General features: G+C 40.8%; 2 protein-coding genes across 2 annotated transcripts in view; both read right to left on the bottom strand.

The window, feature by feature from the left end:
• The window catches only part of jph3b (junctophilin 3b), a 49948-nt gene extending 40422 nt beyond the window's left edge, over window positions 1-9526 (bottom strand). Inside the window, exons 1-2 of the mRNA XM_058075211.2 lie at window positions 9361-9526; window positions 2770-4560 (exon numbers count right to left, since the gene is read on the bottom strand). Of these exons, the coding sequence (XP_057931194.2) occupies window positions 2770-3151 (382 nt within the window). The 5' untranslated portion in view covers window positions 3152-4560; window positions 9361-9526. The remainder of the gene's footprint in view (window positions 1-2769; window positions 4561-9360) is intronic.
• Window positions 9527-11086: 1560 nt separating this feature from the next.
• On the bottom strand, window positions 11087-18925 carry klhdc4 (kelch domain containing 4). The gene is made up of 13 exons (XM_058075508.2): window positions 18707-18925; window positions 18424-18515; window positions 18164-18242; window positions 17001-17099; window positions 16755-16891; window positions 16513-16605; window positions 16253-16415; window positions 16104-16182; window positions 15826-16034; window positions 13874-14099; window positions 13448-13633; window positions 13241-13354; window positions 11087-11840 (listed from the first exon to the last, which is right to left on the bottom strand). The coding sequence occupies exons 1-13, from the start codon at window positions 18803-18805 to the stop codon at window positions 11656-11658; spliced, it is 1761 nt and encodes a 586-aa protein (XP_057931491.2). The 5' UTR covers window positions 18806-18925; the 3' UTR covers window positions 11087-11655.
• Window positions 18926-19812: the final 887 nt, after the last annotated feature.

Raw genomic sequence — 19812 nt, 5'->3', positions numbered from 1 at the left:
AAGATTATTGAGCCTGTTATAATATATACTATATATTATACTAATATTATACTAACAACTAGTGACCAAGGTAGAATACTACTATCAGTGTCTTTGAATGCATCTTTTGAATGCCTAATATTGGTATTTTAGTTCAGTTACCATTTTTTATGCTTGAAAATCCTTAGACAAAAATGTTTTGGCTTGTGTGTGTGTGTTGCTCTAAATGTGTTCCCTCCGGGAGCTGAGTGAGGGACGGACAGGAAGTGATATCAAGAGTTCAGATTTGAGTTTCAGTTTCAAGAACCCAACTTTTTATTCAAGATTATTGTGCCTGTTGTAATATATACTATATATTATGCTAATATTACACTAACGACTAGTGACCAGTGTAGAATACTACATATCAGTGTCTTTGAATGCATCTTTTGAATGCCTCATATTGGTATTTTAGTTCAGTTAGCATTTTTTATGCTTGAAAATCCTTAGACAAAAATGTTTTGACTAATAATAGACCATATTGAACCATGAAAACACATGATTTATTCATTAATATATATATACTTTTTTAAACTGTGATAGAGTGAAGCCGTGAAATTCGAAATACAAAGTGGTGAGGGACAACTATAGACAGTCAGAAACCAAGCTAAAAGTTGTGCCATTAGATCAACAAATACCTGAGATACTGTCACATGTTCCTGTTTTGTCCTCACAATGTTTTGTAATTTTGTAATTTGATATGGGACTATTTGGAATATAGCATCGAGTCGGGCTGTATCGCAGACAATGGGCTTACATTGATCTGCAAGGAATTACACAACCAATAAAAACAACACCACAATAAAAGCATTACTCTGTATTTGTGTTGATATGAAATACTATTAGCCACAAGGTGGCTTCGTGGGTAGCATGATGGCCCCACTGTCAGGAACTGGTGGGTGGAGGAAGCTTGGTGCTAAAATATGCATGTTAATTCATTGGAGAATCTAAATTGGAAATGTTATGTATAAAGATGCCAATATTATTAAGATATTATCCAAAAATAACATCATAAATTGACTTTCACTTGTTATTTTTACCTATCAGGAGCGACTTGGGGTTCAGTATTTTGCTCGAGGATACTTGGGCATGATCACGAGAGGACGAAGGTTCATGTTGGGATTCAAACACGTAAACATGCACAACAACTGCTAGAAGACCTCTGTTTTTAGTGTTTAAATGGAAAGGATACCAATGTCGATTATTCTACCGCTTATCCTCACAAGGATCGCGGGGGTGCTGGAGCCTATCCCAGCTGTCTTCGAGCGAGAGGCGGGGTACACCCTGGACTGGTGGCCAGCCAATCACAGGGCACATACAGACAAACAACCATTCACACTCACATTCATACCTATGGACAATTTGGAGTCACTAATTAACCTAGCATGTTTTTGGAATGTGGCAGGAAACCGGAGTGAACATGCAAACTCCACACAGAGATGGCCGAGGGTGGAATTGAACTTGGGTCTCCTAGCTGTGAGGCCTGCACGCTAACCACTCGTCCACCGCGCAGCCCAAAGATACATTAATTCATTTTCTACCGCTTATCTTCACGAGGGTCACAGGGAGTGCTGGAGCCTATCCCAGTTGTCTTCGAGCGAGAGGGGGGTACACCCTGGACTGGTCGCCAGCCAATCACAGGGCACATATAGACAAACAACCATTCACACTCACATTCATACCTATGGACAATTTGGAGTCGCTAATTAACCTAGCATGTTTTTGGAATGTGGGAGGAAACCGGAGTGAACATGCAAACTCCACACAGAGATGGCCGAGGGTGGAATTGAACTTGGGTCTCCTAGCTGTGAGGCCTGCGCGCTAACCACTCGATCGCCGCACAGCCCAAAGATACATTCATTCATTCATTCTTTTTCTACCGCTTATCCTCAACGAGGGTCACGGGGAGTGCTGGAGCCTATCCCAGCTGTCTTCGAGCGAGAGGCGGGGTACACCCTGGACTGGTGGCCAGCCAATCACAGGGCACATATAGACAAACAACCATTCACACTCACATTCATACCTATGGACAATTTGGAGTCGCTAATTAAGCTAGCATGTTTTTGCAATGTGGGAGGAAACCGGAGTGAACATGCAAACTCCACACAGAGATGGCCGAGGGTGGAATTGAACTTGGGTCTCCTAGCTGTGAGGCCTGCGCGCTAACCACTCACCCACCGCGCAGCCCAAAGATACATTCATTCATTTTCTACCGCTTATCTTCACGAGGGTCACAGGGAGTGCTGGAGCCTATCCCAGTTGTCTTCGAGCGAGAGGCGGGGTACACCCTGGACTGGTCGCCAGCCAATCACAGGGCACATATAGACAAACAACCATTCACACTCACATTCATACCTATGGACAATTTGGAGTCGCTAATTAAGCTAGCATGTTTTTGGAATGTGGGAGGAAATCGGAGTGAACATGCAAACTCCACACAGAGATGGCCGAAGGTGGACTTGAACTTGGGTCTCCTAGCTGTGGGGCCTGTGTACTAACCACTCATCCACTGCGCAGCCCATAGCCCATTTAGTTGAAACTGCCCCAAAGTCCATCAAGTATGAGATAAGTGATCATATTACAAGGTGAGCTGATCTATGGAGGCCTCTTGTTAACTTTCTACCTTTGCCCTCCATGACGCCTGCCGCCAGTCATTGTTCATTAAGAATATCCCCGTCCCGCTAAGCTTTGACACCAAATGTTCTTCCCCTCATACCCAAAGCAACCATGCAACAGTTCTTTCCTTCTTACCTCCATCAGAATACGTCTCGGTGCCGTATCCGTCCTGCAGCCCATTGTTCCAAGTCCCCTCGTACTTCCCGCTCATCCCGGTACTCTCCCGTACGCCGTAGCGTCCCTTAAAGCCGTGCGTCCACTCCCCTTTGTAGACCCATCTCCCCTTGTTCTCGACGCCCACGCCGTGCCTCTTGCCCTGTCCCCAGGTGCCCTGGTAAGTGTTCCCGCTGGGCCAAGTGTAGACGCCCAACAGCTCAAAGCCGTGGGCCCAAGACCCACAGTACTCCCCCTGGCCCTTGGGTCCCGTGCATATGCCGTGGCCGTGCGCCTTGCCATCCTCCCACCCTCCGCAGTATGACCCCCCATCGTCAAAGTTGAATCTGCCTCCAGTGGACATGCATGAAACAGATCTTGGCAATTCCCCTGAAGCCTCGACAAAAAGAAACAAAAAATAAAAAGAAAACACAGGGACAAGAAAGGAGGACAGGTTGGAGCTAGCACCGGTCCATGGGAGCTTGAGGTTGGAGGTTGGAGGTCGAGTGAGGAGAAGAAGAGGGAGGTGTGTGAGTGGGACGGGAGAGAACTCCCACTCGGTTCGACACCAGCCTCTGCGCTCCTCCGGTGCTGTCGGCTTCACGAGCAGACGAAGAAGAAACAAGGCAGCTCCTGCACATCGGCGTTTAACACACGGCGTCTCCTGGACGATGCTTCACACCATCCTCCTGGCGGGCGCCCCTTCGCGGCACCCCCTTGCGACGTGCATGAGGCTCCTCTGCATCAGGTGCACAGGTGAGAGAGGAGGAAGGTGGTCCCCGGTACTGCCATTATTCTCTCTTGGCAGGAAATGGAACTCTGTGGAAGCTACAGCATGTCCGCCATGGGCCCGTCCGCACGGTCCACAACACTCATTTCCTGTTTTCAGCCTCCTCCTTTTCCTCTTCTTATGTGGAGAAGATGAGACTCCCTGAATGGCAGTTCTTCAAACATGCAAGGTTTTCACACTCAGGACCGAGGCCCTGACTGGACATCAGTAAAAAAAAAAAAAAATTAATTAATTGCACTTTTGCAGTACTATATATAAATATATATTGCGTACTTCTGTCATCAACACAAACACACACAGAAAGCACACATACTTAGAAAAACAATAGACATAAAAATAAACAAAAATAAAAATAAACGTGCTATGCTGCTTTTTTGTCTGCCGTTTGGTTTCATAAAGCAGCAATGCAGTCAGCCTTTCTAAAAAACACACACACACACACACACACACACACACTGACAGCAAAAATGCGTCCGCACACAATGAAGATAAATAAGTAAATAGATGAATATCTTCTCCCGTGTTCCTCCTGTCCCCCTCTCTCTCTCTCTCTCTCTCTTTTTAGTCTGTACGCAGGTCTTTAATCCACTGCGTCCATAAGTGGTTTATCCCGTGCGTGGGTTGCCTTTCAGTGTGCCTGCTTGATGAGATAACATCCATCTATATGATCCTGTTTTGCTCTCGGCCTCTTCTTCAGCATCTCCTGCTCATCAAGCTTCCCTGTGGAGAAGCAGCTGACGCACACAACGTTGCCTTCCTTGCCTTGCTCGTCTTGCTCTCCCACAGTTTCTTCTTTATCCTATGGATGGATCTCTGGAGTGCTCTCTCTCTCTCTCTCTCTCTCCTCGAAAATCTGCTCATTACAGAGGACTGTTCCAATGCAGCCAACCAGCCCCCCCTCCTTCTGCTCAGTAGCACACTCCACTTTTAAAGAGACAGCACTACACCATCCATCCTCCATCACTTGTAGCTTTTCTTCTTTTCTGCAAGTCATAAAAACAACACAATAAATTTGGTGAATGAAATTCAAATAAGACTACTAAAACACCGCCTGGGGGAGGAAATGGACCCCCCCCCCGGGAATAATACAAATTTACAGTAAAAGCCGCATCAGATTGGAATCCACATCTGTTCAAGAGCTGGTGTCTCTGAAATGGGTTTAAATCTTGGTTGAAATAAATTCAGCAATAACAGTAGAATCCATAGGCTTAAAACGTTGACAAGCTGGGATCTATTTATTACATAATTCACAGACTATTTAGATCAGGGGTCTCAAACTCAATTTACTTGGGGGCCACTGGAGTTCGGGTCTGGGTGAGACTGGGCCGCATCAGGTTTTCCAAAAAAAAAAAAAAAAAAACGCATTTATTAAAAACAAAAAAAATTTAAAAACGTCGCTTTGGTTCCAATTATCTACAAGAAAAGCTCTGATAAAACATTCCACTGTTCTCAAACATCTTACTTTTTATTTTTCTACACAAAATAAGATGAAAAATAAATAAACAAATCAAGAATAAAGAAAATCAATCAATCAATCAGTAATAAATAAATATAATAATAATAAAACGGCAAATAATAAAAACTTAAGAAACCACATATAGTTGGTGGGTAGACAAATTATTTTTTTCAGATTAAAATGAACAAAGCATTATTAGAGCCCTGTAGACATGACAAAACACGACTATAGTCACATTTATACTCTTTTTATTTACAACATATTGTGCAACTGCAGGGTCTTGAGACACATGCTAACTCGCAAACTAGAGAGCTAGCGACCTAAACGGTAGCCTTCAAGTTATTTCCTCTAAACTTAAATAGCCAAAAACTTACCACTTCCACACGGATAGGGAGGATAACTATTAACAGTTATTTAACCTTTAACATGAACATTAATCAAACGTAATATTTTTTTCTGGGTACATGATACCATACAGCATCCATATCAAACTTGCGCGGGTCGCACTAACATTAAACTTTCATATCAAGGCGGGGGCCTCAAACTAGTGGCCCGCGGGCCGCGTGTTTGAGGCCCCTGATTTAGATAGATAGACTTCCTTTATTGTCATTGCACAATAACACAGCAGTGAAATTGCCAACGAAATGTCGTTCCCTGGCTCCCGTATAATTCATTCATTCATTTTCTACCGCTTTTCCTCACGAGGGTCGCGGGGGTGCTGGAGCCTATCCCAGCTGTCTTTGGGTGAGAGGCGGGGTACACCCTGGACTGGTGGCCAGCCAATCACAGGGCACATATAGACAAACAACCATTCACACTCACATTCATACCTATGGACAATTTGGAGTCGCCAATTAACCTAGCATGTTTTTTGGAATGTGGGAGGAAACCGGAGTACCCGGAAAACATGCAAACGCCACACAGAGATGGCTGAGGGTGGAATTGAACTCTGGTCTCCTAGCTGTGAGGCCTGTGCGCTAACCACATGGTCACCATGCAGCTGTGTTGTAATCATATATACTATATAGAGTCACTGCGATTGATCAGCCATTGGTCGGTATCGGCTGATATCATTCAAAAAATATTATCGGGATCGGTATCGGCCGCATAAAACCCTTATTGGAACATACTTAGTACTTTATTAATAAAATAAAAAATAAAATATATAAACATAAGTCATGTACTAATTTAGTCAACAAAAAAGATAAATGGCGTGCGAGTGGTTAGCGTGCAGGCCACATAGCTAGGATACCCAAGTTCGATTCCACCCTCGGCCATCTCTGTGTGGAGTTTGGTTTTTTCCATTCTAAACTCATATTGGTACATGTTTGTATACTCATTAGGTATAAGATGACACAATGAGTCAAACTGTTATATTGAGTAATGACCTTCTGCAATTTTCATTTTTTTTAATAAAATCTCATTGAAATATTCTTAGGCTGCACAGTGGTGAGTGGTTAACGTGCAGACCTCACAGCGAGGAGACCCGAGTTCAATTCCACCTTCGGCCATCTCTGTGTGACGTTTGCATGTTCGACAAACTGTTAAAGTGTCCATCGTTGTGTTGATACTGTACAGTATGTAAATGAATGAACAGACACCTCTTCTCCATGATGAATCAACACCAAAAGAGAACAAGGCAGCGATACAAATGATGCTAAAATCCCCTCTAGTTAGGATTATCAACCCTTCAACAGCCCTTCCTCCCACACCGGTCCTTCCACTGTTGTCCTTGTCCTTCTGTCTATACAGCGTCTTGGAGTGCTAAACCCATTGCGGGCCAGATTACGGTAATAAAATCACAAGGAGGTTAGGGATTAAGGTTAAGGCCTCTAAACACACTGGTGGAAATAGGAGAGATGTGTGGGAGGACGGTATATGTGTATATATGTGTGTGTGTGTGTGTAGTCTTATAATGAGATCAGGCACGACATCACCTTGATTAAGTCAATTACAGCCGGAAGTTGATGACATCATCACTGGCTATGTTCACCGTCAATTCAAAAAGTAAGTTTTTATGAATTTATACTCTTTTGTGTGTGTTTCTAAATTGTATTTGGTAAATATGCTGATATTTTCATCCAATGTTTTATTTTTCATAGTTCTCATTGTTGCCGCTGGACTATCCAGCATGCCTTGCGGGCATTTTGAAATAACAATTTGAAGTGACGTGGTATGTTTAGTGCTTTGTTGTTGTTTTTCAGCTATGTAGTAGTTGATAAAGTACATATATGATGTGTTAACCTGCTTAGGATGTGTTTTGCTTTTTGCTTTGTTGCACCGTGAGCAACTATATTGCCACTGGACTACCCAGCATGCCTTGCGGGCATTTTGAAATAACAATTTGAAGTGGCGTGTTATGTTTAGTGCTTTGTTGTTGTTTTTCAGCTATGTAGTAGTTGATAAAGTACATATATGATGTGTTAACTTGCTTAGGATGTGTTTTTCTTTTTGCTTTGTTACACCGTGAGCAACTATGTTGCCGCTGGACTACCCAGCATGCCTTGCGGGCATTTTGAAATAACAATTTGAAGTGGCGTGTTATGTTTAGTGCTTTGTTGTTGTTTTTCAGCTATGTAGTAGTTGATAAAGTACATATATGATGTGTTAACTTGCTTAGGATGTGTTTTGCTTTTTGCTTTGTTGCACCGTGAGCAACTATGTTGCCGCTGGACTATCCAGCATGCCTTGCGGGCATTTTGAAATAACAATTTGAAGTGGCGTGTTATGTTTAGTGCTTTGTTGTTGTTGTTTTTCAGCTATGTAGTAGTTGATAAAGTACCTATATGATGTGTTAACCTGCTTAGGATGTGTTTTGCTTTTTGCTTTGTTGCACCGTGAGCAACTATGTTGCCGCTGGACTACCCAGCATGCCTTGCGGGCATTTTGAAATAACAATTTGAAGTGACGTGGTATGTTTAGTGCTTGGTTGTTGTTTTTCAGCTATGTAGTAGTTGATAAAGTACATATATGATGTGTTAACTTGCTTAGGATGTGTTTTGCTTTTTGCTTTGTTGCACCGCGAGCAACTATGTTGCCGCTGGACTACCCAGCATGCCTTGCGGGCATTTTGAAATAACAATTTGAAGTGACGTGGTATGTTTAGTGCTTTGTTATTGTTTTTCAGCTATGTAGTAGTTGATAAAGTACATATATGATGTGTTAACTTGCTTAGGATGTGTTTTGCTTTTTGCTTTGTTGCACTGTGAGCAAGTATGTTTCATGACCACCTATATTTTGCGGCCCGCGATTCAAAACATTTGCCCACCCCCGAGCTATACGGCCTATCCCATCCAACATAAGGTGAGAGGCATATTGCATCCTCTTGATAATAATAAAAACAACTAGTACTATTAGTAGTAGTATTAGTAAAAATATCAGTAGAATTAGGTTATACTTCAATACATTTTCTATGCCGCTTATTCTCACTAGGGTTGCAGTGGTATGCTGGAGCCTAACCCAGCTGACTTTGAGCGAGAGGCCGGGTACACCCTAGACCAGGGGTCTCAAACACGCGGCCCGCGGGCCAAATGTGGCCCACAGGACACTAGTTTGAGGCCCCCGCCTTGATATGAAAGTTTAATGTTAGTGCGGCCCGCGCAAGTTTGATATGGATGCTGTATGGTATCATGTACCCAGAAAAAATTATTACGTTTGATTAATGTTCATGTTAAAGGTTAAATAACTGTTAATAGGTATCCTCCCTATCTGTGTGGAAGTGGTAAGTTTTTGGCTATTTAAGTTTAAAGGAAATAACTTAGTTATAATAATATAATAATAAATAACAAGTTTGCGAGTTAGCATGTGTCTCAAATTGAGTTTGAGACCCCTGCCCTAGACTTATTAGAAATTTTAGTCCTGGGTCTCAAACCTGCGATCCTCTGGCTGCAAACCTACAACTGCCAACCCAAGTTGGACACCAGAGCGACTCTAATGGAGTCCAGCGCCATGGACATCTCGACAACATTTTGCGGAAATCTTTTTTTTGCGGAAATTACCTTTTTTTTTTTATGTAATCCTACTATGACTGGGACTGAAAAGGTCCAAGTCCAGTAGCGACCTAAGACTGCGGTTTTTAACTGGTTTGGTTGCGAGACCATCCATTACCATTCCAAATTAAGAATATTTTTAGCTCAAGTAACTTTTCAATTATCTTATATTGAAAGAGAACAGTTACGGCAAGGTTACCCAGCATGCCTTGCGGCACCATCACTAATGTATTGACTATTAATAGACGAATAAAAGTGCAATTTGTTCCTTCGGGTCTGGTACCCTGATGATTATTACCATTATGTTATTATTGTGACCATTATGGGATGATTTATACCTGCAATAAAAGCCTGTTGTTCCAGCGATCAGGTCTGGTGATGTCACACACAATTTTCTATATGCGGCCATTGCTGGAAAGATCTCTCACACACACACACTGCTTGCACACCCATCCAATACATACTACGTTTCCCCCACGTCAGCAAGGCACCTAAAAAAAAAATCAGAGTTATTTATAAATCCTTTTTTTGTCCCAGAGTTAAAATTAAAAAGGGGAGGGGGGGGGGGAGGCAGGAGAGTCAAGAACAGGGACTGCAGGGGAAAGGAACAAGAGGAAGACAGCCTTACTCTCATCCATCTTTTCTACTCTTCTATTATTCAACAGCCTCTTCTCAGATGATAAAATGGGTCAGTGCAGGATAGACCGGTGCTCCAACAGTGACTGATGTCTTTACCGACACGTCATGCTCTCATCCTCAACACCTTCTCCGCCCGCATCCTTCCTTCCACCAAACAGAGCCACCTCTTTGCCTGCTGTCCAATCTCTCCCACATTTTTTCTGATTCATCTCACTGTCACCGTAGATGCTTACTTTCATGGCGAGTGAGGAGATAAAGTCTTCAAAAGCGTAAAAACTGTAAGAACTGAGATTCTTTTTCCCCCCCTAAACAATGGCAATATAATGCATACCTGTTATTGACTGCACTAACAAGGACCACCACTAGATGGAGACAAATACCTTTTAGACATTTTCAATACAGTGTTGAGAGAGCGTATTGTTTGCTTACATTTTAGTTGCTCACGGCTCAAGGACAAAAGGAATTAAATTCTAAATAAATAAATCTGGGTATCCAAAGTAGGGTCCTTTTCCTCATTTTTAAGTCGCCTGTAACAGACATTAGAAAAAAAATGTTTTGGGAAAAAAAGAGCAAATCTAATTAAAAAAAAAAGTGTAATGTAAGGATAAAAAGTTGAAATGTTGACACAATAATAGAAATGATAAAATAATGAATAAAATAAATTAATTTTAAAATATAAAGTATTTTTCAGCATTTTAAAAAAATATTTTGTAAAAAAGAAGAGCGAAAAAACTTCAAATAAGTAAAAAAATAAGTGTAATGTAAGGATAAAAAGTTTAAATTTTGATACAATAATAAAATTATAAAATAATAAATTAAATAATAAATTAATTATAAAATATAATGTATTTTTCAGCCGTTTAAAAATAATTTTCTAAAAAAAAAGAGCAAAAAAAACTTCAAATAAGTAAAAAAAATTGTAATGTAAGGATAAAAAAGTTGAAATGTTGATACAATAATAATATAAATTATTATAAAGTAAATAAAATAATAAATTATAAAATATAATGTATTTTTCAGCCTTTTTAAAACTATTTTCTAAAAAAAAGAACAAAAAAGGCAAAACTACAAAAAAAAAATTGTAATGTAAGGATAAAAAAGTTGAAATGTTGATACAATAATAATATAAATTATTATAAAGTAAATAAAATAAATTATAAAATAGAATGTATTTTTCAGCCTTTTTAAATCTATTTTCTAAAAAAAAGAGCAAAAAAGAGCAAAAAAGAGCAAAACTTCAAATAAGTAAAAAAAGTGTAATGTAAGGATAAAAAGTTGAAATGTTGATACAATAATAGAAATTATTATAAAATATAATGTATTTTTCAGCCTTTTTAAAACTATCATTGACCATGATGCTTGTGTGACGTGTTTAAGTTCCAGGTTATTTACTGATTTACTACAGGTGAGACTGGAATGCACCTGTTGTGATTGTGTTGTATTTTATTAAATATTTGGAAATGTCACCACACAGTAAATAGTCGAGGGGACAGAGAATAGAGAATAGAGAGGACGTGAGAGAAAAGCTGCGAGAACATGGTTGGGGAACCTTGGCACAGATAGGAAGAGAAGACTGCAAAAACATGGCAACACAGCAATGTTAGAACCTAGTTAGAACCAACCTAGTGGTTGGGTAGAAGGGAAAGAAAGTGACGGATGGCAACATCCAACGTTATTGGAACGTTATTGTGCATTATATACATATATATATATATATATATCATGTTTCTAGGTAATCTTGCCTGTTAGGTGTGGTTATTTTGGCTTGCTAGCAGCAATCGTGAATTGTTTTCCAGTTCCTAAAGCCAGACGGCATTGAAGCTGAGGGTATCAGCAAGCAATCCTGTGATTGTGAACAAAAAACGACTCAATACTCAAGAAGCCGATATCTGTTCCGTTCAACAGCAAGAATGGACACACAAGTTTTTTAAAAAAAAAACATACCTTGCGGTGATAATATTCTGTATAAAACATAACTATATGGCAAAGCACACTCAAGCGTCGTCCAAGCCATCTTCATAGAAGACTTTAGCCATCGCTAAAGCGACCTTGGCGACCTTTTTATCCTTGGAATCTGGGCCCATGTTGGTGCGTGCGAGTCCGATCCAGTATTGCTCTGTACGGGTCTGGTACTCTGTCATCGTCTCCTCGTCCTTCACTGCTGGGTGCTGGTGGTCATCTGGATAGAGTATTTTTACTGTTGTGGTTATGCAGCTTCAAGGGATGGTTCAGACAGGAAGTTGTATGACATGCCCATCAGTAGTGCAGTCTTAGACACTTTCGCTTTCGCGTTGATGGAAGCTGGCTAGCAAGCTCACGAGAATACCCGAAAGGTACTTTTGCTACAACCAAAACATGTATTTTGACGTTTTCTACTTATTTTTTGTTGTGTGTGGTTTTAATTGTTAACTTAATTATTTAAAAAATTTAATTTTTAATTTTTCAAATTATTTAATTTTTTAAAGGGTTTTTTTCCCTTAAAAAAGACAGGGTCTATTTTTTTATTGCTTTAATTCGTTATTTAAGCTGAAAATATTAATTAAATAAATTACTTACCACTGTTAAAGTGTTATTTGTGACAGCCCTACTAAATAAATAAACACTGTTGGACCAAAAAAGTCAAATTTCCCATCTTTTCCCAGGGTACACCTGAGCTCTCGTTGCACACAGAGCAGGGGTCTCAAACTCATGGCCCGCAGGCCAAATGCGGCCCGCGGGACACTAGTTTGAGGCCCCCGCCTTGATATGAAAGTTTTATTTGTTAATTTGTTTCATTTGTTTTTTGATTTGTTTATTTATTTTTTCCATCTTATTTTGTGTCGAAAAATAAAAAATTAACATTAAACATTTTATTTAATAATAAATAAAAATTAATTTGTTTCATTTGTTTTTTGATGTGCTTATTTATTTTTCCATCTTATTTTGTGTCGAAAAAAAAAATTAACATTAAACATTTAATAATTTAATAATAAATAAAACTTAATTTGTTAATTTGTTTCATTTGTTTTTTGATTTGCTTATTTATTTTTCCACCTTATTTTGTGTCGAAAAATAAAAAAATAACATTAAACATTTATTCAATAATTTAATAATGAATAAAAATTTATTTGGTTAATTTGTTTCACTTGTTTCATTTGTTTTTTGATTTGCTTATTTATTTTTCCATCTTATTTTGTGTCAAAAAATAAAAATTAACATTAAACATTTAATCATTTAATAATAAATAAAAATTCATTTAGAATGATTTATAATAATTTCATGTTTTATCAGAGCTTTTCAAAGAACAAAAGCACTGAAAAAGTGGAGGGTATAGCAGAAGCATTGAAGACTATTATATTATATATATATTTATTAATATAATTAATATTTTTATTTTTTTTTCCTGTTTTTACTATATATATATATATATATATTTTTTTTTTTTTTTTTTAAACCTGATGCGGCCCTGCCTCACCCAGACCTTAGCTCCAGTGGCCCCCAGGTAAACTGAGTTTGAGACCCCTGACATAGAGAATCACTGGTCTAGAAAATATGTTGCATTTACATGAAAAATGGAAAAGTGGAAGAATAATCCCTTGCCTTCCTCTTCAGACTCCTCTTCCCCTCCCTCTGCTCCTCCTTCCACCTCCTCTTCCTCATCATCGTCGTCGTCATCGTCCTCTGACTCAGACTCTTCAAGCCATTCTTGGGTCTCTAAAAAAAAAAAAAAGTGGTCAATCATAAAATCCAATAAAAACTCCCATGCCTTTTCAGTATCAGGTTATTGTTGGGTAAGGCTTGACTAACTTGGGTCCATCTCAACCAAGACTTCCCATTGGTCCATCTTGTGAAGGTCCAGGCAGTAGAGGTCGTTCAATGTGAACTGGCGGTTGCCCACCTCAAACATGCCGCCGTAGAGGAAGAGTTTGCCCTGACGTATCGCCGCCATGGCGCTGGACCGTGGGCAGGGCTCCACAAGGGCGGATGCTGAAACTGAAAGGAGGCGAGTAACGTTAAAACAGTCCAACTTGTTAATGTTTGACATCCGCTACATCGAATGCATTGTGGCGCAAAACCATGATTAAATACAATAACTGTGCAATAAACTGTGCAATAAACCTGTGCCTTAAGATTCTCTTACTGGTTTTTAAATGTCTTAACGGATTTGCGCCTTCTTATTTATTTGATATGCTTGTACCATATCAACCCATGAACACTTTGGAGATGTCTTACCGTCCTCCTCTTCCTCCTTGTCTTCATCCTCATCTTCCTCCACCTCCTCCTGAGCTCCAGGGATGACTTCCTTAATGGTCATGACTGTGCCGTCTTCCGTGACTATCTCCTTGATGACCTCAGTGGGTCCTTGAGGACCCTCCTCTTCTGTCGCCTTATCTGCTGCTTCCCCATCGGCTTCGTCCTTCTTCCCTCGCCGACGTTTCTTCTTCTCTGGTTTGTTACCCTGAACAGACAGAGAGTGAGAGAGAAATAGAAACTTAACTGGTCTTCATTTTTGGGCTTAAAAAAAAAAGGTCAATTCCTAACAGGGGCTGCACGGCGGTCATGTGGTTAGCGTGTAGACCTCACAGCTAGGAGACCAGGGTTCAATTCCACCCTCGGCCATCTCTGTGTGGAGTTTGCATGTTCTCCCCGTGCATGCGTGGGTTTTCTCCGGGTACTCCGGTTTCCTCCCACATTCCAAAAACATGCTAGGTTAATTAGCGACTCCAAATTGTCCATAGGTATGAATGTGAGTGTGAATGGTTGTTTGTCTATATGTGCCCTGTGATTGGCTGGCGACCAGTCCAGGGTGTACCCCGCCTCTCGCCCAAAGACAGTTGGGATAGGCTCCAGCACCCTCCGCAACCCTTGTTTTCATGTGGGAGGAAACCAGAGTACCCGGAGAAAATGCACAGGAAGAACATGCAAACTCCACACAGAGATGACCGAGGGTGGAATTGAACCCGGGTCTCCTAGCTGTGAGGTCTCCCGGCTAACCACATGACTGCCGTGCAGCCTCTCTTACAATCCAAATAAAATTATTTTGTTTTATGGGTCCATTTATAGCAAGTCTTCCAGGTCCTGAAGCGGCAAAACAGCCGAGGACCATCACACTACCACCACCATATTTTACTGTTGGTATGATGTTCTTTTTCTGAAATGCTGCATTACTTTTACTGCATTACTTTTACTTATATTGAGTAATGACCTTCTGCAATTTTCATTTTTTAAAATAAAATCTCATTGAAATATTCTTAGGCTGCACAGCGGTTGAGTGGTTAGCGTGCAGACCTCACAGCTAGGAGACCTGAGTTCAATTCCACCTTTGGCCATCTCTGTGTGAAGTGACTTTACAATGGGTTTTTTTTTCCATTCTAAATTCATATTGGTACATGTTTGTATACTCATTAGGTATAAGATGACACAATGAGTCAAACTGTTATATTGAGTAATGACCTTCTGCAATTTTCATTTTTTTTAATAAAATCTCATTGAAATATTCTTAGGCCGCACAGCGGTTGAGTGGTTAGCGTGCAGACCTCACAGCTAGGAGACCCGAGTTCAATTCCACCTTCCGCCATCTCTGTGTGAAGTTTACATGTTCTCCCCGTGCATGCGTGGGAGAGTAGTACTGCAGTACTGTATATATGGATGTTGTTATATTATTGTGTTAAATCGAACGGTTAGCACGCAGGCCTCACAGCGAGGAGACCCCAGTTCAATTCCACCCTCTGCCATGTATGTGTGGATTTTGCATGTTCTCCCCGTGCATGCGTGGGTTTTCTCCGGGTACTCCGGTTTCCTCCCACATTCCAAAAACATGCTAGGTTACAATGTATAATTTTAGGTTAATTGGTGACTCCAAATTGTCCATAATCAATTGTTGTTATTGCTGTTGTTGTCATCTCACTTTGTATTATCCCCGCACTGTTTTCTTTTTTCTCTTTTTCTATCCCCTCCTGCTCCGATCCATCTTCTATGCTGCTTATTACTCCAAATTGTCCATAGGTATGAATGTGAGTGTGAATGGTTGTTTGTCTATATGTGCCCTGTGATTGGCTGGCCACCAGTCCAGGGTGTACCCTCGCCTCTCTCTCCCAAAGACAGCTGGGATAGGCTCCAGCACCCCCCCCCACGACCCTCGTGAGGAAAAGCAGTAGAAAATGAATGAATTCCTAGCAGCTCACCCTGCACTGACCAGGGTACCAGCGGTTCTTCACCATGTCATACAAGTAGATATCGTTGTAAAAGTCACCCTCCAGCGTCTCCTCCTCTTCGTCATCACAGACTCCACCAAACAACACGGACCGCCCTGCTGGGCCCACCGCCATGGAGAAACCAGAGCGGGGCGGTGGCTTGTTACCAGAGGGATTCAGCCGGGACCACGCCCATTTTTCTAAAAGACACATAAAATCTCACAATGCAGACCACAACAAGATGGCAACATGATGACATTCGGTTGTACCTTGGCCATCTTTACCCTCTGGCTTGAGGAGAAACATGTCGGAATGGATGGTTCCCTTCTCTATGTCCTTTTTCTGTCTCTATGTGACAAACAGGCTATTTTTATTTTTATTTTTTTAATAATACATAAATGCACACACACACACACACCACTTTGGAGTATCCTCCATAGATGATGACACCCGAGCCATCAGGCATGGAAGTCATCTGACAGGCGGAGCGTGGTAAAGGGGCGGTGCCTGACACAGAGAGGCGTGACCAAGAGAAGGTGTCCAGTGAGAACGAGTAGATGTCATTGTAGTAGATAAAATCCCTGTTAAGAAAAAATCAACATAATAATAATTAAAAATTATTACATGCTGAGTATATTATACAGCGATGACTTGGTCAAAAATTAACATGGACTTTACCTCGTGCTCTCATGGAAACCTCCAAACACCAGCAGCTGTCTCTTGCTGAGGGCCATCCTGTGCCCACTGCGACCTGACGGACCACCGGGCGCTCTAGATAAAAATTTAACACGAAAAAAAATCATAATCAACTTCAATTAACTGGAATTACAGTAGAATAACAATAGCGCTCATAAAATGTATAGTTGACTTTTTTCCAATAAAGTGAAGTTGAGCTAAATGAGCCATTTAAGCCGTCATACTTGATGTTCTCCCAGGTATTTGTTGCCAGGTGCAACACCCAGAGGTCCTTGTAGTGGTAAAACTGTTCCCCGTTTGGAGAGGCAAACTCTCCCCCGAATACCCAGAGTTGACCCCCTCCTTGGGAGACTGTAACCGCCTGAGGGAGGGGGCAAAACAGTAAGAGAAGACATTGGATTTCAGTGGTTCTCTTAACAAAAACTGGAATCAAAGCAATGTACATTTTTATTATTGAGTTTGTGATGTACCTGGTGAGAGCAGCGCGGGGGAGGAGGGTTGGGAATCTCGGACTTAAGCCAGCTGTTCTTTTTAATATTGTAGAAAAACAGATCATTGTACAGGTATGTCTGCAAAATGGATAACAGCCAGCATTTAGTTTCATCAGTGAGGGTTCAGCAAATACAAAGCAAATTCATTCATTGGAGGAACTCATTTCTCTCCTAAACTGCAGCTTGCCAGGTGGAGGAACCTAATTAATATTGAGGAAAAATGTACTATTTTGCTGGTCTCGCCACACAATTGACACGATCTTCTCAACGAGAAGCTCAGGTTTGGGGGAACCTGCCACATGATGGACAGTTGAGGAAAGTGGAAGGTCATGGCGATTCTTTCCACGGAGGACATCGAAGACGTCTACCTATTCGGAACCATGATAACAGGTCTGTTGCTGAGTAAAGGTTTTAATAAAGGTTAAAAAGTATTTTTAAAGGTTTGGGACTCCAGCAAACCACAGTGAGAGCCATTATCCACAAATGGTGAAAAAAATGGAACAGTGGTGAATCTTCACACTCTGACTGTGACTGCCAATCACAACAAAGACGCCATCTTGGTGAAGATTTCGGCTTTGCAAAAGCAGTTGGATCAATTGGGAGGCCAGAATGGACAATAGGGTGGTCCGGTCTATTGGAATGTGCCTGGCGATTCCTTCCATGGAGGACATCGAAGACATCTACCTATTCGGAACCATGATAACAGGTCTGTTGCTGATTGGCTTGGGCACTTTCCAATAAAGGTTAAAAAGTAATTTTAAAGGTTTGGGACTCCAGCAAACCACAGTGAGAGCCATTATCCACAAATGGCGAAAAAATTAAACAGTGGTGAATCTTCACACTCTGACTGTGACTGCCAATCACAACAAAGACGCCATCTTGGTGAAGATTTCGGCTTTGCAAAAGCAGTTGGATCAATTGGGAGGCCAGAATGGACAATAGGGTGGGTCCGGTCTATTGGAATGTGGCTGCCCGAATTAACCCAAACAATATTCTTAGTTTTGGATTTCGGCGTCCCCACCACGGCTAACCAAGGTCGTGTTGTGAAAACAACTTCCCCCAAGAGATTACTGCAGCGGGACGTTCTGACCCTTCAAGTTTGGAATTTACCTTGCAAATCCTTTATTAGTGATTTCATTTACCTTCTTTCCATTGAACATTTCACCACCAAAGAGGATGAGTTCATCTTTATCTGGATGAGCAGAGAGGGATGCATTTAATCTGAAAAGTATGAAGTTAGAAGTGAAAAATACAGTAAATACACTAATCAGACTCTGTGTATATGAAATACATGTGTTTGTTTTAAAGTGATTCCAGGCTTAGTACAGGAAGTACAGGAACAATGTGTCATGTTTTAAGTGGAGCCAGAATACTAATGTAAATATAAAAACTACACTCTCACCTTGGTGATGGAGGGGGGCATGCTGTCTCCACAACTTGAGTCTTTTTTGCATCTAAACTCTGAAATTCAGCAATCAGAGCCTCCAAATCTTCCTAAATGAAGGGCAGGGTTTCACATATAAATACCATTCAAACATTAACGATGTCAGTACTGTCGCAGTAACACCTTAATACCAATTTGAACCACCGAATATATATAAATATACTAATATTTTTCATAGCATTTAACGTTGTTGTAAATGCGGCAGCACAGTAAACATTTAATACACTTAATATTATTTTACCTCTTCACGTTTAGACCTTTTGGAAACCTTTTTCTCCATTTTGGCAGCCGTCTTCTCCGCTCCCTTCATCTTCTTTTCATTTTTGCCTTTTTTACCCATGGCTGCTGGTAGTTATTGTTTTACTTCGTAAAGATGTGATAAACTATTAAACCGTCAAATTGACATCGCAACACAAAACACACATGGCCAAAAACCCAATACTCTTCATTTACTTCCGGTGTAACATGGTGGGAGAAACAGTACACATATGTCACAGCGCCATCTGGCGTGTCGGCGAATAATTGTTTTTCTGTAGTATATGCATTTGAGAAAAGGCGATACTACAAATGTTTTATAGCAAGTACATACAGCACCGATATCACCAATACAAATACAAAAGATACTTTTTACACTTACTACTTTTTAATTGCGTTTTCTTGATCATTATAAGCATAATAAAAAAACGGACATCTTTTTAGACAAACCAACAAATATTCATATCAACATTCATTCATTCATTTTCTACCTCTTATCCTCACGAGGGGTGCTGGAGCCTATCCCAGCTGTCTTGTATACACCCTGGAGCGGTCGCCAGCCAATCACAGTGCACATATAGACAAACAACCATTCACACTCACATTCATACTTATGGACAATTTGGAGTAATAAGCAGCATAGCAGATGTATCGGAGCAGGAGGGGATAGAAAAGAAGAAAAAAAGAAAACAGTGCGGGGATAATACAAAGTGAGACGACAACAACAGCAATAACAACAATTGATTATGGACAATTTGGAGTCACCAATTTAACCTAAAATTATACATTGTAACCTAGCAGGTTTTTGGAATGTGGGAGGAAACCGGAGTACCCGGAGAAAACCCACGCATGCACAGGGAGAACATGCAAAATCCACACATACATGGCAGAGGGTGGAATTGAACTGGGGTCTCCTCGCTGTGAGGCCTGCGTGCTAACCGTTGGATTTAACACAATAATATAACAACATCCATATATACGGTACTGCTTGTCCTCATTATAATGCGGGTCACCGGTGAGCTAGAACCCATTCCAGATGACTTCAGGCGACAAGTGGGTTACACCTTGGACTGGGCTGAGTTTGCATAAAAA

The sequence above is a fragment of the Doryrhamphus excisus genome, linkage group LG1 (assembly GCF_037039965.1).
Source record: "Doryrhamphus excisus strain RoL-2023G ecotype Guam linkage group LG1, RoL_Dexc_Guam_v1.1, whole genome shotgun sequence".
NCBI classification, from domain to species: Eukaryota; Metazoa; Chordata; class Actinopteri; order Syngnathiformes; family Syngnathidae; genus Doryrhamphus; species Doryrhamphus excisus.
Note: the sequence above shows the minus strand (reverse complement) of the source record. Positions and strands in the feature narration are given on the sequence as shown.

Coding starts and splice junctions, on each gene's coding strand:
- klhdc4 (XM_058075508.2), bottom strand. CDS start 18,805: ATGGGTAAAAAAGGCAAAAATGAAAAGAAGATGAAGGGAGCGGAGAAG. Junction 16,183..16,252: donor ATGGAGGATACTCCAAAGTG/GTGTGTGTGTGT, acceptor TTTGTCACATAG/AGACAGAAAAAGGACATAGA. Junction 14,100..15,825: donor GGTACCCTGGTCAGTGCAGG/GTGAGCTGCTAG, acceptor CTGTCTGTTCAG/GGTAACAAACCAGAGAAGAA.